General features: G+C 33.3%; 1 protein-coding gene across 5 annotated transcripts in view; it reads left to right on the forward strand.

The window, feature by feature from the left end:
- The window catches only part of PHF14 (PHD finger protein 14), a 213,954-nt gene that overhangs the window by 54,404 nt on the left and 141,857 nt on the right, over positions 1–17,693 (forward strand). For all 5 annotated transcript variants that reach the window (XM_043588972.1, XM_043588974.1, XM_043588973.1 and 2 more), the window contains 4 exons: positions 46–152; positions 1,278–1,373; positions 3,209–3,312; positions 5,115–5,246. In XM_043588972.1, the coding sequence (XP_043444907.1) occupies positions 46–152; positions 1,278–1,373; positions 3,209–3,312; positions 5,115–5,246 (439 nt within the window). The remainder of the gene's footprint in view (positions 1–45; positions 153–1,277; positions 1,374–3,208; positions 3,313–5,114; positions 5,247–17,693) is intronic.

Genomic DNA, 17,693 nt, shown 5'->3' on the forward strand with positions numbered 1-17,693 from the left:
GCTTTTATTTTCTAATAAGTAAAATTGGATATTTAATTTAAATAGAGAGAAATATGCGCATGATTCAAATTCAGGAAAATATGGCTGAACAAAAGAATATAAAGGATAAATTAGAGAATGAACAGGAAAAACTCCATGTGGAATATAATAAGGTAAGTCGGCTACAAAACAACATAATATGATCTGTTGTTGATGTCATTTGCGATATTAGAGCTTTCTATGTATGTCCCATTTTGAAAATTTTCTGGAATCTTTAGACCTTTCCCTACAATTCCTACTCTTATTGAATGTATTATCAGCACTAACACTAAGCACTTCCTACGTGCCAGGTACAATCTTGAGCATGTTACATATATTAACTCATTTAATTTCCATTTCTGTTTTATAATGTGAGTTGTAATTATTGCTCCCATTTTCAGAGGAGAAAATTGAATCCTAAAGAGGTGAAGTAATTTGCCCAGACTCACATAGATAGTCATGTCATAGAGTTGGGGTTTGAGGCCAGCCTGACTCCTTTCTAACTAGTATACTGTAGAGCCTCACTTTCTAAGTTTGTAGAAAACAAAGAAACTTACTTTTAAATTATTGTTTTTGTCTTGAATTTGTAATGTTACTTTTGATTTAAGAAAAATACCTATCAATCCAAATTTCCATTCTGCCTCTTCATTGTAATGATGAGGGAGATCAAAAGAATATAAAAGCAAGGTGTAGCCAAAATGTTAGGTAATAAGTAACATGAGCATATAAAACCTATATTGACTTACTGTAATGTTATTTTAAGTAATAAAAAATTAATAAGAGGTAAGTTTCCAATATCAGCCATCTGTAGTGAAAAGAGTAGTGGGATTAGATTCAGAAGATCTGAGGATTCTTGCTAGTTCTATGATCTTGGCCAAGTCACAGACACCATATAATCCTTAATTTTCTTATTGGGAAAATGGTGGAAATACATCTTGATAGACTTTTAAGGATTAATTAGCAGAATGTGTATGAAATATCTATAAAACTGTAACCAAATGATAAATATAGGTATTATTATTGTCAGTAAAAATGCTAATATAAAACAAAATGCTTACATTTTATTAGTGTTGCTGATTAAGTAATTGGATAGCCTCATCTCTCGGTACTGTGGCTTAAATATATTAAAAATATGGACTATAAAAAATATGGACTATAAGTGTAGATATTCTTGGACACTTGTTGATAAATTATTTAAATTTTCCCATGGATTACTACATATTTTATTGGCATACTAATTTTGATTATTTATGTTGTAGCTGTGTGAATCTTTAGAAGAACTACAAAACCTGAATGGAAAACTTCGAAGCGAAGGGCAAGGAATATGGGCCTTACTAGGCAGAATCACAGGGCAGGTTAGTTTCTTTCCAATTGCTATCTCCTTCTGTTCTCATTCTCTATATTATTTTCAGAGATCAGACTTCTGATACAACTTTCCTAACTAAAAAATTCTGTTTGATTAGGGCCAACTAATCCTCTGGGATAATGATAATGCCTGAAATATATCTAGAGAATTGGAAGCTGCCTACTGAGAACCTGTAGCTTAATTTGCTTGTTCTAACAGCTATCTTGTTTGCAGAACTTTTTCATTTGCTCTGATTGTCATTTGTGGTGAAGCTAAGATGTGAAGCATGAATTCGCTCCTACCACATTCTTCTTATGTGTAATTTAGCAGTTTTAGAGTCCTTGCCACATTTTTCTCTATCTTGTTCTTATGTTATATTTAGTCCCCTCTCCCCCACCTTTTTTTTTTTTTTTTGACATAAAATTTAAAAGGCAAACTGAAGAGATTCGTTTTTATGTTAATCTGGTTTTGAGCTATGGAAGAGATGGGTTTTGAAACTTGAGAGTCTAAAGTGTGGTTTTTCCTGTTAAGTAGATATCATTGTAGTAATGAAAAAATTTACTTTATCCTTGAGCATATCTAGCCTATTAAAGTTCTTGGTGTTAAAAAGAAGAATCATTGCCAAATAGATTTCTTTGAATGCTTTTTTTAGTACTGTGTATAATTCATAAATTAAGAATTCATTCAAATAATCTGTTATATTTTAGAAGGAGATGGAGACTCCCTGTGGTACTGTGAAAGTAGTCTTATTTGTGAAGGAGTTTATCAAAGAAGAGATATTTTTCATTGTACTTGTTTCAGAAGTTTACAAAGGGTCAATTTATCATACAATTTGTGTAGACTTAATATTTTAGAAAATAATACATATTGCTATGTGTTGTGCTATGCTAGCTTTCAAGATGCTTCTTTTGTGAACAGGATGTATGCGGCTTATATTACAATGAATAACATAATTTAAGAGGTGAGAAGGAGCAGTCACCTATGGAGAATTGACCTTTCTTCCTATTGATAGGTTGTTGATGGATTTGGGGAAGATTATGGTGCTTTATGTTTTATATTTAGAGAAGTTAATGTTGAGTGCAAGACTATTATTTATTTGCCAAGCTAACATTATGTTTTGGCTTGATTTGCAAGATTGTCTCATAAGAATCTTCTATTTAGTGTAAAGCATTATGTACCATAAAAGAGCATTGTCATTTATTAAGTGACTTTTAACAGAAGTTCACAAATTTCCTTGTGCAAATGTAAAATACACAGAGGAAGTAGAATTCATTTGTACCACTCGCATGACACTTTTTTCCAGTTGGTTGAACAGATGTTGGCCCACCAGGCCACCGAGAAATGACTTTGATAGATGGTTGCTGTCTCAGAAGCCAGCATACTACAGATTAGTAGAAACCCAAAAAGAATCTCATTCACTTTATGGAGAGTTTGGTCCAATAAGATAATTTTTCTAATTAACCTATGGAGCACCGTGTAGCTGGGATGTTGAGGAAAATAAACGGCTTCAATATTCTTTTTGTCAAGTGTATTGTGTGTGGTTTTTTAAAGCTCTTAAATGCTTGTCCTTGTCTTTCACTTTTTAAAGCTAAAGTAGAAGTTTAATTTTCATAATGTTTTAGTGTTTCACTGAAAAGGGATGAGACTATGTAATTATAGATTTTTAATGAGAGTAACTGTGAGACAGAAACTCATTTTAATTCTTTTTGCTGGTGTAATAGCTGGTAAGACATTTCTCCCTCACAATTCTAGCATATTTAGTTGACTTGAGTGGCAAATAGAGGAGAATGTTGCTTTATATTTTTTCTTTAAAACAAAATAAACTGCATTTGTTCAAATCAATAGAAGTTGAACATACCGGCAATTTTGCGGGCACCCAAGGAGAGAAAACCCAGTAAAAAAGAAGGAGGCACACAAAAGACTTCTATTCTTCCTGCAGTACTTTATAGGCAAGTAATAAAATGATAACAGATTAATATTGTGTGTTTTTAAACTCATACTTTTAGTAACAAGATGCTTCAAATATTTGTGAATGGATTATGTCCGTATTAGAATTTATGTTAAATGCATTTGAAATTCATTTTATCAGTACCTTTATCAAAGATGGTTTAGGTTGAATGAGAGAAGAGATTTTTGCTCCTCTTTTAATGATAAGATTAATGACTTGTATCCTTTAAATAAGTGGAGATATATGTCCAAAAGTTGCATGGAAATGAACAATCCATTGTCTTGGGGGAATTGGAAAGTAACTTTAAATAATGTAGATGATCATTTTCTTAAATAATTAAAATAATCTATTATTTAATGGGCATTTATATTTTATTTTACTTTAATGAGTTTTAGAGCTTTGCATGTGTTTTTAGGTAGTGATGGGTATCACATACAATCTGAATTACTGCCTTTGTACAGTGGTGGATAATGAAGATAAGTTCTAGATTTGAATCTGTCTGTATTTTTTTATATGCTCAGTTGTAATAATTTTATTTCTAGTAGTGCTTCTATTATTTACTTTTTTGTCTCTATCGTAATTTTGCATAGCCAAGACTTCTTGGCTCAGTCTAGCTTTTCCAAACAAAATTAGTTCGTTTGGAACCACCATGCATATCAGAGTGCTTCTCACTTGTCAGTACAGTTCATTTTTGTTTCAGAATGTATTGTAAATGATTTTCCTTTTTCACTTGAGTAGCATTGAGAACCAAGCACTGGTTGTCGTTGTTGCGTGTATGTGACCCTTTTTCTCTAGGATAATTTAAAACTTCAAAAATCATTTTTATTTCTTACATGGATGGGTAGCTGTTAGAGATTCTTAACAACTTTTTCTTCACACTTTATGTTCCCAGTATAAAAAAACAGAGATATTCCAGTCATGGTGCCTGTGCTCTCAGGAGTAGTTAAGTTGACATTTTGCACAAGAAAAGTTGGATTCCTTGAAAAGTAACAAAAATCCAAATAACAGTAACAACAATGCAAAATTCCCCATTCCTCACAAAAATATCAATTGGTGTACTTTTAAGACTCAAAGTCTGATTTTGAAGAGACTTATTTAGAAATGTAGCTTATTTACATGTTGAAGATTCATTGAAAGGCTTATAATTAATGTTAAAATAAACAATTTTGTTTGTAAATTAACTTCTGTAGTTTGAGAGAAGTAGAAAATTGTAAAATTTTTTTGTTTAATAGTTATGTTTCTAGAGAAAAGTTGAGCTAATATTAAATGTTTTAAGTGATAACTAAATTGAGGTAGCTGTGATGTTGAGAATACTACGTTCTTTTTTTTTTTTTTTTTTTTTTTAAGTTTTTTTATTTACTTAGAGCAAGCAGGGGAAGGGCAGAGAGAGGGAGAGAGTGAATCCCAAGCAGGCTCTGTGCTGTCATCCCAGAGCCCGATGCAGGGCTTGATCTCACAAACTGTGAGATCATGACCAGAGTTGAAATCAAGAGTAAGACACTTAACCAACTGAGCCATCCAGGCATCCTGAGAATACTGTCTTATATATGCCTCTCTCTGAAAAGTTTGACTCCAGAATAATAATTATACTAGATCCAGCTATTTTTCTATAGTCTCAAATATTTAGAACTAATAATTATTGATGTTACAAAGAGGCACGTTTGAAGGAAAAAAACACTTGATTTTAATAGAAGAAACATTAATCCAAGGTGAAATTTTAAAATTTAAAAAAATGTGCTGTAAATAGCTGTTTCACTAAAATAATTATTATTCTAATCGTTTATTTGCTGCCTTTATTCAAAGTTGTGGCATTTGTAAGAAGAACCATGATCAGCATCTTCTTTTATTGTGTGATACCTGTAAACTCCATTACCACCTTGGGTGTCTGGATCCCCCTCTTACGAGGATGCCAAGGAAGACCAAAAACAGTTACTGGTAAGTAAAATGAAAGAGATTTTAATGGTAGAACTGGTTTGCTCTCTGTTGCAATAGTATAAGATGAAGTGTTATGTCCTATTTTATAATGAAGTTTTTAGCACATTTTTAATTGATATTTTAATATTTTTCCAACTTTGTTGAAGTATGACAATTAGAAATTATATTTAAGATATACAACTTAATGATTTGATATACTAACACATTGTAAAATAATCACCAGCATCAGACGAATTAACATATCTGTCACTTCACTTTAGTTCCCATTTTCTATTTTGTGGTGAGAACACTTCAGACATAAATATTTATTATAATATTACATGAATAAATCTGTAATAGTTTTTTTGAGAAATGAATTTTAAGTTAATTGAGGCTGTTGTGATATCTTATCAATAGTTAAGGCATAAATTCTGTCTCAGGTGTTTTAATTCTGTGTATTATAAGAATTTCTCTAATGCTTTTTGTTTTGAAATTGAATGAATTTATCAGGAACTTGCCTCCATATTCATGCTTTTATTTGTAATTTAATATTTTTAATTAGTTTCACCCAAGGCTTTACTTGTGGTATTTGTCATTTATGCTACTTCTGTTTAAGTTTAACCATTCTTTGCAAATCTAGAAACATTTGACATACGTTTCTAAGGTTGTTTTTTTTTTTTTATTAGGTATATTGCATAACTACAGATGTTTTATAAAAGCTTATGTATGATGAATTGTATCCTTTCCTTAATTGTAGTTCAAGGGAGAGAGATATGCTCAAATTTTAATAGGCCGATTCTATATAGGAAAAATATAGGACATGGAAAACTTTGGAATAAACATCAGTATTCTGTTTAGACAAATTACCTTTCTACTTTTAGAAAAGAGTAAACCCCAGGTTCTTAAATGATAATCTATATAAAAAGTCATGTGTTTGTGAAACACATTAAGCATGTTTTTTGACTTCATTGTTTCATCTCATAAAGCAATCTCTGTTTATTTTATTAGGAAGCTTCTATTGTTTCACCATTTTCACAGGATTGCTTTTTCATAGTGTTCTTTTATCAGTTTGTCTTGAGAGAGTCCTACTAGTACGCCCTTTTCGAGTATAGTGGAGTTTATGTATATACTTTTTGATATGTGCTTTTGAAACCAGAGTTTACTAAGAAAATGCTGTAGCTTATTAGAATGCCAGCAGTGGTAATAAGCATCCTAGGTGGGTGTTTATAAATTGAAAGCCAGTTTGGTAGTCTCCAGGGCCAGGTGCTTTGATATGGAGAGATGCAGTTCTCTACTTAAATGAGATTATGAACTTTTCTAATATTGCTCTGCTTGCAGAGTTCTGGTTTCCAGTGTGTAAGTTTCTGGAAGAACTTCAGATGAAAATGCATTGGTTGCCTCGGATGTTTTAGTGAAAGTTCTCCCCCAAACACCTAAAACTACTTAGGGTCCTATGCATTGGTTGCAGTGTTTTAAAGTAAAAGTAGAAGGTAATATTGGAACAAAGTGAAGTCTTCAATATCTTCTAGTTTCCAGTTATCAAATTTCCTTTGGCCTCTGTAATCAACTTAGTTTTGCTTAGCAATTAATTGAGTGTATTATTTTTGGAGTAAATTTTATAGAATTATATTTTTCTTTAGTGTATCTCAAATGTGAGAGGCACTTTTTTCTTTTCAACATTTTCAGTTTATTTTTGAAGTTATATGAAAGGTAATAAACATTAAAACAGTTTCACTTCCTAAATATTTTATTATTACCTATGTATGCTCTTTACCTAAGTCTATTGTATATGTATGGTAGAAAAACGGTAATGGTGTGCTACTATGCATCTTTCCCCCATTCTGCATTCTCTGATGCCTTGTTGGTATTTGGAAATTAACTATGGTTAGGAGTATTTGTACTGCAGAAATTGGCAAATGCTACAAATTACCACTTTTTTTTCCATAGAGAGCTAGGTGTTAGATATTTACTAACACACCACTAATCCTAACCCCTGCTTTGTTTCTGTTTAGTTCTTCTCAGTCTTTTTTTAGGAAAAGAGGTTCTAGAAAAGCCCTTTCCTCTTAGGGAAAGGGTTCCTGGACCTTTATCTCATGACTGGGCCTGTTACTGGCTTAAATTTCTACAAAGCCTACTGGTATACATTTCTGAATGTCACCAATCACTGCTTTTGCTGTCTTTATGCTGTGTGCACTTAGTAACTCCCTTTCTGGTATGCCCCTTTATGTTCACTGCTAGCTAGAATTACTATGCAATCTTTCCTTCTCAAATACTGTGTTCGGCATGATAGACTAAGCACCTGCTGTCTTAGCTTTTCTCTCCTCCCAGTATCAGCACTGCTTTTGGAAGATACTAGTTTGAGATCTAGATGCTTTCTGTTTGGTCCACACCACAATAGTTGATTGGTTATGCTGGACTGATTTAAGACATGTAACAGGAAAGAAGAAATGGATAAAGATGCAGAAGTAATTATTGGTGGAGAGTAGGGAAGTTGAATAAGTTCACATTAGACAGGCTCTGACTTTTCAGTGAAATAGAAGTAGTCTGTGGAGAGGTAGAGGACCTGGGGTGATGATGGGAACTTAAGAAGACAGGAGATAGTTTCCAACAGTTACTGTGGGAAAAAAAATAGATAAACGACCTGCTGAGGCCATATATATACATATATATATATATATATATATATATATGTATGTATATGTATATATATGCATGTGTATGTATATATATGCATGTGTATGTATATGTATGTGTATATGTGTATGTGTTTGTGTATATATATATATAGTATATACTGAACAGGAATGTTCAGTGAATTAGTTTAGTAAGTTTGGTTAATTGCTTTTTCTCCAGTGATGCTGAGCTGTCCAGGAGCAGGAGAGGAGAGAAACCCAGGAACTTCTAAGGTTGGATTAGGAGTGGACAAATCAGATGAAGAGTGCTTGGTGGATGGGGAATTTGGCAGGTGATAGACTAGTGAAAGTATACTGTTTGGATTTACTTCTAGTGTTAGAAATCTATTTTGTCTTGCTTTGAGTTTATGTTATCTTGGTATGTTTCTTTTAAAATATATGATCTTGTATACTGCCTTACATTCTTCTAAGACAAGCGTAATACTGTATAAATTAGTAAGGGTTTGATTTAGTAGAATAGCCCAAATAATAAGCAGTTCTTTTAATTTTAGAGTAATCTATGTTTCCACCACCCACCTGATCAGAATTTGTCTTGCTTTTTCTAATTAAAGCATATTCTGGGGGCGCCTCAGTAGCAATTGGTTAAGTGTTTGTCTCTTAGTTTAAGCTCAGGTCATGGTCTCATGGTTTCTGAGTTTGAGGCCTGTGTTGGGCTCCATGCTGGCAGTGGAGAACCTGCTTGGGGTTCTCCCTCTGTCTCTCTCTCTCTCCCTCCCTGCCTCCCTCTCCCTCTCTTCCCCTCCCTCTCTGCTCCTCCCCTGCCCCTACCCTCATTCATTCTCTCTCTCTCAAAATAAAAAGGAATATTCTGAAGGGTATTATTTGACAATTAGATAATTGAGTAATATTTATTATATCCTTTTATTCTTTGGATATACTTTTGTTTATTAAGATAAAAGAAAATCTATAGCACAAACTCTTCAGTGAAGAATTTACGGAAGGTTTCTTCCCCTATTTTTAATAATTTATCCTCCCTTTCTTCCATTAACTCTTTCCTTTTTTATTGAGAGATAATTGACATAAAATATTGGATTAGTTTTAGGTGTACATATTGTGAAATGATTACCACAGTAAGTTTAGTTAGCATCCATTCCTATACATAGTGACTTTTTTTTTTTTTTTTTTTTGTCTTTATGATAAGGACTTTTAAGATCTACTCTCTTGGTAACTTTAAAATACACAATACAGTATTAATAACTCTAGTCATCATGTTGTATGTTACATCTCCAGGACTTATTTATGTTTTAATTGGGATTTTATACCTTTTGACCACCTTTACCCCTTTAGCACCCACCTCCTGGCCTCTGGCAACCACCAATCTGTATTCTTTATTTATGAATTTGTGGGTTTAAAAAAATACTCCATATATAAGTGAGATCATACAATACTTGTTTTTGACTTATTTAGCATAATTCTCTCAAGGTCCGTATATGCTATTGCGAATGGCTAGGAGTTTCTTCTTTTTTATGGCTGAATAATATACCATTATATATATATCTCTCCCACAGTTTTTTTTTATCCATTCATTCATCAATAGACACAGGGTGTTTCTATATTTTTGCTATTATAAATAATGATACATGAACATTGGAATATAGATATTTTTCAAGGTAGTGATTTTTCCCTTGGCTGTATACTGAGAGGTGGACTTGCTGGATCATATAGGCATTCTATTTGTAATTTTTTGAAGAATTTCCACACTATTTTTCATAGTGTCTGCACCAGTATACTTCCCTGCTAACAGTGTCTGAGAGTCCCCTTTTTTCCACACTTATTATTTCTTATCTTTTTGATGACAGTTGTGCTAACAGAGTTGATGTGATAGCTCATCGTGGTTTAGGCACCAGTGAAAATTTTCCTCTAAAAAGAGGAGAAAATATGGGAAAAGGCTTAGAGATGAGGGAAGAAACAAATTTTGGTATGGAATCTTTGAAGACTGAAGGAAGTAAGTTGTAAAGGCAAAAAAAAAAAAAAGGCAAAACATGAATTATGTATAATATTTGAGGAATAAAGTATCATTGCATTTATTACATTTAAGGACTCATAAGATCCTTTTTTCTCTGATGTATGCAAATAACTTTTTCTATAAATTGAATTAGTCTACTTCCTTGTCTTAGCGTTAATGAATGAAATATTTTTTCTTTGGTAGTTAAAAATTTTTAACCCCCCTTCTGAACATAAGTTGCAATGTATGGTGTAGGAGATGAAGAAGATACAGCAAATGAGAAAATCTCTTGGTATTTCATTTCAGTATGAAGGTTGTTCTTTTCTATAAATTCCTGACATGAACTTTTATTACTTTAAAATTCCTTTTTAATTAATTCAATATTTGATTACCTAAGATTATTTTTAATATTTTGCATGGGAATTATAAATTACAGGATTCTCTAACCCTTAGTAGAATATATTAAGTAAAAATACAGAGGATTAAATATATAGGATAGCAGCTTAGTGGGTTATTACAAGAAGCCAGGTATGTGTTTTGACATTATGAAAGATAATTATGACTTTACCCCCAAATAATACTTAATAACATTGAATTGGACAAGCCATGGTTTTATCCTAGATTATTATTTCTTAGGACCTTTTGTACTGATTAGTGTGGCAAATATGCTTTTTCATATCTTAAAGGATACATAAAAGAGACTTTAGTATTTAATACATTGTTGGAAAAATTTCAAGTAGTGTGTCCATCTATGTGACTCTGTACTGTAACTATCCTGTCAGTTGTTTTGAAAAGAAATAGATAAATTTCTTCATTGGTGGTTACATTTTGTTTTGATTTTCTGTGTTGTTAAATGTTTTGTGGAGTTCAGGGAATAATGGTACTACTGTCAGAAGGCTCTAATGCAAGTTTTTTTTGATACTTAAATGTATTTTGGTGAGGATGAGAAATGACCATGAGAAGTTAGAGAATGTTCTGACAAGGGTTATAGTTACAAAATGAGAAACAAAAGGGAAAAAAACTCAATTAAAAAAACAACAACAATGATTTGTCCTAAAAAAGGGACTTGTTTCTATACCCCAGAAATTCATGTATATTAAAAATGAATTGGAACTGTCTGAGAAACTTTGACTACATTTCACATCAACTGGTAGAAATGATCACTTAAGGTTATAATCTGTAAATACAAGGAACTGGCCCTTTTCTGTGATATAACTTGATATCTCTCTATAGGCATTTCTGTTTTAATGTTTGTTGTATTTGTTACTATTTACTAATAGTATTTAACGTTTGTGGGGTTTTCACAATTTAGGACTGCCAATAGATTATTTCAAAATATGTTAATTATTTCAGTTAGGAGATATGTTTAGGTGTTTAGTTCTCATACCAGTCTTTGATCTTTTAATCTTTCAAGAGGGACAAAACAGGAACAATTTAGTGTATTACATTTTATTTGTATTTTAATTTTGATGGTAATCTGTGAATTTAAGGAATAAAGTGCTTGGAATAGACATAAAAATTTTTAAGTAACACATGATAAATTATTTCCTTGTTTTTTTCTTACTGGTCAACTTTTTTAGTGTTAAAATGTTGCTTGATAATTTTGGTTAAATGAATGGGAACTTTTAGATACTAAAATCAATGCCTTCAATATAAATTTGTATTTTGGCAATTAATGTATATGTCTTCATAACACATGGTATATTGCATTTAACTCTTACTGGAGTTCAAAGTTTAAATTGTTACTTATAAAAAATAAATATTAGTTTGGTAATGTTTACTTTATTAATGAGCGAAAGGTGTGAATTTTGACTTCACATGGCAAGAAATCTTCGAAAATACTTGGTAAGAGAAATCTAAGATGCATTCAGAGGTATTGGTGTAAACTGAGGATATTGATATAAACTAAGAGTACTGATACATAAACTAAATATCAAACATAATTTTATCTTATAACCATATTTATAAAGATAACTATAAATTAGACTTTGAAAGAAATACTTCCTGATCATTCTTTTAAATTTGAAGAAAATATTTGAAAACTATTTTACTTTTAACAGCTTCTTATTTGTTTTTAAATGGGTTTTTTATAATGGGGAATATCAAGATTTTCAACATTTTGTAGACTTCTGTCCAAGTGTCCAAATGTTAGCCACTAGCCACATGTAACAACTTGAATTTAAATTGATTAAAATTAAAATTAAAAAAATCAGATCCTCAGTCACATTAACCACATACAAGTACCCAGTAGCTATATATGTCTAGTGGCTATTGTACTGGATAGTGCAGTTATAGAGAATTCTAACATCATATAAAGTTCTACTGAACAGCACTGATATAGACTGAAGTTTCAGGGTTAATTATATTTTAGTGTAACTAATGTTTTTTTCAAATATTTTATTGTAGCAAAATACATATAACATGAAACTTACCATCTTAATCATTTCTAAGTGTAAAAATTAAAAGTCTACATATTAAACAGTAGCTCCCTATTCCTCCCTCACCTCCAGCCCCTGGCAAGCACCATTCTACTTTCAGTTTCTGTGATTTTAACTACTGTCATAAGTACCTCATGTAAGTGGAAATCATACAGTATTTTTCATTGTGATTAGCTTATTTCAGTTAGAGTAAGGTCTTCAAGTTCATCGATACTGTAGCATATTGCAGAATGCTCTTCGTTGTTAAAGCTGAATGGTAGTCCATTATATCTGTACCACATTTTCCTTATCCATTTATCAGTAGTTACTAGGGTTACTCCTACAGCTATTGTAAATAATGCTTCTATGAACATGGGTGTACAGATGTCTCTTTGAGAGTGGATTATATGGTAATTCTATTTTTAATTTTTTGAGGAACCACCATACTGCTTTCCAAAGCAGATATACCATCAGCAGCAGTACCATCAGCATTGTATAAGTGTTCCAATTTCTCTATATCCTTGCCAGCACTTACTATTTCTGTTTTGATAATAGCCATCCTATTGGATGTGAGGTGGTGTCTCATTATAATTTTGATTTTCATTTCCGTAATGATTAGTAATGTTTAGCTCCTTTTCCTGTGCTTGTTGGTCATTTGTGTATATTTGCATATCTAATTTAAATCCTTCTTTAACATGCATGTGGACTTCAAAAACAGGTATAATGTTAGCTTTTAGGGTATTAATTTTTTTAATGTATTCATCTCTTACATTATGTAAAAAGTGAAATTACAAACCATTGTTATAATACCAGCTTTTATAATTGATCATGCATTAACCTTTATTGAGATCTTTATTTTTCCATAATAGCTCTGAGTTGCTGTCTAGTGTCCTTTTTTGTTTTCTTTTTTCTTTTTCTTTTTACCCTGCAGGGCTCTCTTGAGCATTTCTTGCAGGACAGGTCTGGTAATATCAAACTCCCCCAGCTTTTGTTTGTCTAGGACTGTCTTAATTTCTCTCACTCTTTTGAAATTTTTTTTTTCAACGTTTATTTATTTTTGGGACAGAGAGAAGCAGAGCATGAACGGGGGAGGGGCAGAGAGAGAGGGAGACACAGAATCGGAAACTGGCTCCAGGCTCTGAGCCATCAGCCCAGAGCCTGACGCGGGGCTCGAACTCCCGGACCGCGAGATCGTGACCTGGCTGAAGTCGGACGCTTAACCGACTGCGCCACCCAGGCGCCCCTCTCACTCTTTTGAAGGACAGTTTTGGTGGACATAGGATTCTTGGTTGACAGGGTTTTTTTTTCTTTTTTCTTTTAGCATTTTGAATATATTAATCCACTGCCTTCTGGCCTCCAAAATTTCTGATGAGAGATCTGCTTATAATCTTACTGAGGTTCCTTTATATGTGATGATTCTGAATTTCTGTCTTTATACTTTGAAGATTTTCCTTGGGTCTTTTTCTTTGGAAATACTGATTATAATATGTCTTGGTGTGGGATTCTTTGAGTTTATCTTCCTTGGTATTTGCTAAGCTTCTTGGATGTTTATATTAACATCTTTCATCAAACTTTGGGAAGTTTTCAGTCATTATTCAGATATTCTCCCTGTCCTTTTTCTCCTTCTGAGCCTTACACAGTGCAGATGTTGGTCCATTTGTTGATGTCCCACATGCCTCTTAAGATCTGTTTGCTTTTCTTCAAGTTTTTTTTTTTTCCTTTTTGTTCCTCAGACTTTGTAATTTCCATTGTTCTTTCTTTCAAGTTTGCTGCTCAAGTCTGTCCATTTTTTTTTCATTTTTATTTTATTTTTTTCCATTTTTTTAAAAATATAAATTTTAGTTAACTAACATAGTGCCATATTGGTTTCAGGAGTAGAATTCAGTGAGTCATCACTTACATACAACACCCAGTGCTCATCGCAAGTTCCTGACTTAGTATCCATCACCCATCTAGCCTATCTCCCACTCACCTCCTTCTGTCAACCCAGTTTGTTATCTATCAAGAGTCTCTTGTGGTTTGTTTCCATCTCTTCTCTCCCCCACCCCTTCCAATATGTTCATCTGTTTTGTTTCTCAAATTCCACACCTAAGTGAAATCATATGGTATTTGTCTTTCCCTGGGTGACTTATTTCACTGAGCATAATATATTCTAGCTTCATGTCATTGCAAATGGCAAGATTTCATTCTTTTTGTTGGCTAATATTTCATTGTATATATATGTGTGTGTGTGTGTGTGTGTGTGTGTGTGTGTGTGTGTACACACATATATAATATTCCCTTATATGTGTATATATTCCATATATGTTTGTGTGTATACACACACACACACACCACATCTTTATCCATTCATCAATTGATAAATATTTCGGCTCTCTGCATAGTTTGGCAATTGTTGAGAAATTCTGCTGTAAACATTCAGGTGCATGTACCCCTTCGAATATGTATTTTTGTATCCCACACTGGTGGCTGCACCAGTTTGTATTCCCGCCAGCAGTGCAAGAGGGTTCCCCTTTCTCTGCATCCTCACCACCACCTGTTGTTTATTGTGTTGTTAATTTTAGCCATTCTTACAGGTGTAAGGTGATATCACACTGTGGTTTTGATTTGTATTTCCCTGATGATGAGTGATGTTGAGCATCTTTTCAAGTGTCTGTTAGCCATCTGGATGTCTTCTTTGGAAAAATGACTGCATGTCTTCTGTCCATTTCTTCACTGGATTATTTGTTTTTTGGGTGTTGAGTTTGATCAGTTATTTACAGATTTTGGATCCTAACCCTTTACCTGATATGACATTTGCAAGTATCTTCTCCCATTCCGTCAGTTGCCTTTTAGTTTTGCTGATTGTTTCCTTCACTGTGCAGAAGCTTTTTATCTTGATGAGGTCCCAATAGTTCATTTTTGCTTATGTTTCGCTTGCCTTTGGCGACATGTCTAGTAAGAAGTTGCTACAGCTGAGGCTGAAGAGGTTTCTGCTGATGTTCTTCTCTAGGATTTTGGTGGTTTCCTATCTCACATTTAGGTCTTTCATGCATTTTGAATTTATTTTTGTGTATGGTGTAAGAAAATGGTCCAGTTTTCCCAACACCATTTGTTGTAGAGACTGTCTTTTTTTCCATTGCATATTCTTTCCTGCTTTGTCAAAGATTAGTTGACCATATAGTTGTGGGTCCATTTCTGGGTTTTCTGTTCTGTTCCATTGATCTGTGTCTGTTTTTGTGCTAGTACTATACTGTCTTTGCAATAGCTTTGTAATACAGCTTGAAATCTGGATTCGTGATGCCTCCAGTTTTAATTTTCTTTTTCAGGATTGCTTTGACTCTTTGGGGTATTTTTTGATTTCATACAGATTTTAAGATTGTTTGCTCTAGCTCTGTGAAAAATGCTGGTGGTAGTTTGATAGGAATTGCATTAAATGTGTAGATTACTTTGGGTAGTGTAGACATTTTAACAATGCTTGTTCTTCTAGTTCATGAACATGGAATGCTTTCCCATTTCTTTGTGTCCTCTTCAATTTATTTTAAAATTGTTCTATAATTTTCAGAGTATAGATCTTTTACTTCATTAATTCATTCCTAGGTATCTTATTGTGTCTGGTGCAATTGCAAATGGGATCGATTCCTTGATTTTTTTTTTCTGCTGCATCATTATTGGCATACAGAAATGCAACAGATATCTGCACATTGATTTTATATCCTGAGATGTTGCTGAATGTGTTGGTTATAGCAATGTTTTGGTAGAATCTTTTGGGTTTTCTCCATAGAGTGTCATGTTGTCTGTGAAGAGTGAAAGTTTGACTTCTTTCTTGCTGATTTGGATACATTTTCTTTTTGTCGTCTGATTGCTGAGGCTAAGACTTCCAATACTATGTTAAATAGTAATGGTGAGAGTGGACATCTGTGTCTTATTCCTGACTGTAGGAGAAAGGTTGTCAGTTTTTCCCCATTGAGGATGATATTAGCTATGGGTCTTTTGTATATGGCTTTTATTGTGTTGAGGTATGTTCCATTTATCCAAACTTTATGGACGTTTTTATTAGGAATGGATGCTTTATTTTGTCAGATGCTTTTTCTGCATCTATTGACAGGATCTTATAGTTTTCATCCTTCCTTTTATTGATGTGGTGTATCACAGTGATTAATTTGTGGATACTGAACCACCCCAGCAGCCCAGGAATAAATCCCACTGGATCATGGTGAATAATTCTTTTCATGTACTGTTGATTTTGATTTGCTAATACATTCATGTTCATCAGGGATATTGGCCTGTAATTCTTTTTAGCGGGGTCTTTGTCCAGTTTGGGAATCAAAGTAATGCTGGCTTCATAGAATGAGTTTGGAAGTTACCCTTCTATTTCTATTTTTTAGAACAGTTTGAGAAGAATTAGGTATTAACCATGCTTTAAATGTTTGGTAGAGGGGCACCTGGGTGGCTCAGTCGGTTGAGCATCTGACTTCGGCTCAGATCATGATCTCACGGTCTGTGGGTTCGAGCCCCGCATCCGGCTCTGTGCTGACAGTTCGGAGCCTGGAGCCTGCTTCGGATTCTGTGTCTCCCTCTCTCTCTGCCCCTCCCCTGCTCATGCTGTGTCTCTCTCTGTGTCAAAAATAAATAAACAACAAAAAAAAAATATTTGGTAGAATTTTCCTGGGAAGACATCTGGCCTAGGACTCTTGTTTGTTGGGAGATTTTTGATTACTGATTCAATTTTTTTGCTGGTTATGGGCCTATTCAAATTTCTATTCTTTCTGCTTTAGTTTTGGTAGTTTGTGAATTTCTAGGAATTTTTCCATTTCTTCCAGATTGCCTATTTTGTTAAAATGTAATTTTTCATGGTATTCTCTTATGATCATTTGTATTTCTTTGGTGTTGGTTGTGATCTCTCCTCTTTCATTTGTGATTTTATCTATTTGAGTCCTTTCTCTTTTTGATAAGTCTGGGTAGGGGTTTATCAATTTTGTTAACTCTTTCAGAGAACCAGCTTTTGGTTTTGTTGATCTTTTCTACTGTTTTGTTTGTTTGTTTTTATATATTTTATTTCTGCTCTAATCTTTATTATTTCCCTTCTGCTGACTTTAGGCTTTATTTGCTGTTTTCTAGCTCCTTTAGGTGTGAGGATAGGTTGTGTAGTTGGAAATCTGCCTTTTTTTTTTTTAAGTAAAGTTTATTTATTTTGAGAGAGAGAACATGTAAACAGGGGAGGGGCAGAGAGAGAGGGAGAGAGAATCCCAAGCAGGCTCTGTGCTGTCCATAAGGAGCCCAATGCAGGTCTCATTCTCACGACCTGAGCTGGAATCAAAAGTCAGACTCTTAACTATCTGTGCCATCTATGTGCCCCTGGAAATCTACCCTTGTAATCCTTTTAGTAAATTTTCCATTTCAGTTATTATACTTTTCATCTACAGAATTTCTT

The sequence above is a fragment of the Prionailurus bengalensis genome, chromosome A2 (genome assembly GCF_016509475.1).
Source record: "Prionailurus bengalensis isolate Pbe53 chromosome A2, Fcat_Pben_1.1_paternal_pri, whole genome shotgun sequence".
Classification (NCBI taxonomy): Eukaryota; Metazoa; Chordata; class Mammalia; order Carnivora; family Felidae; genus Prionailurus; species Prionailurus bengalensis.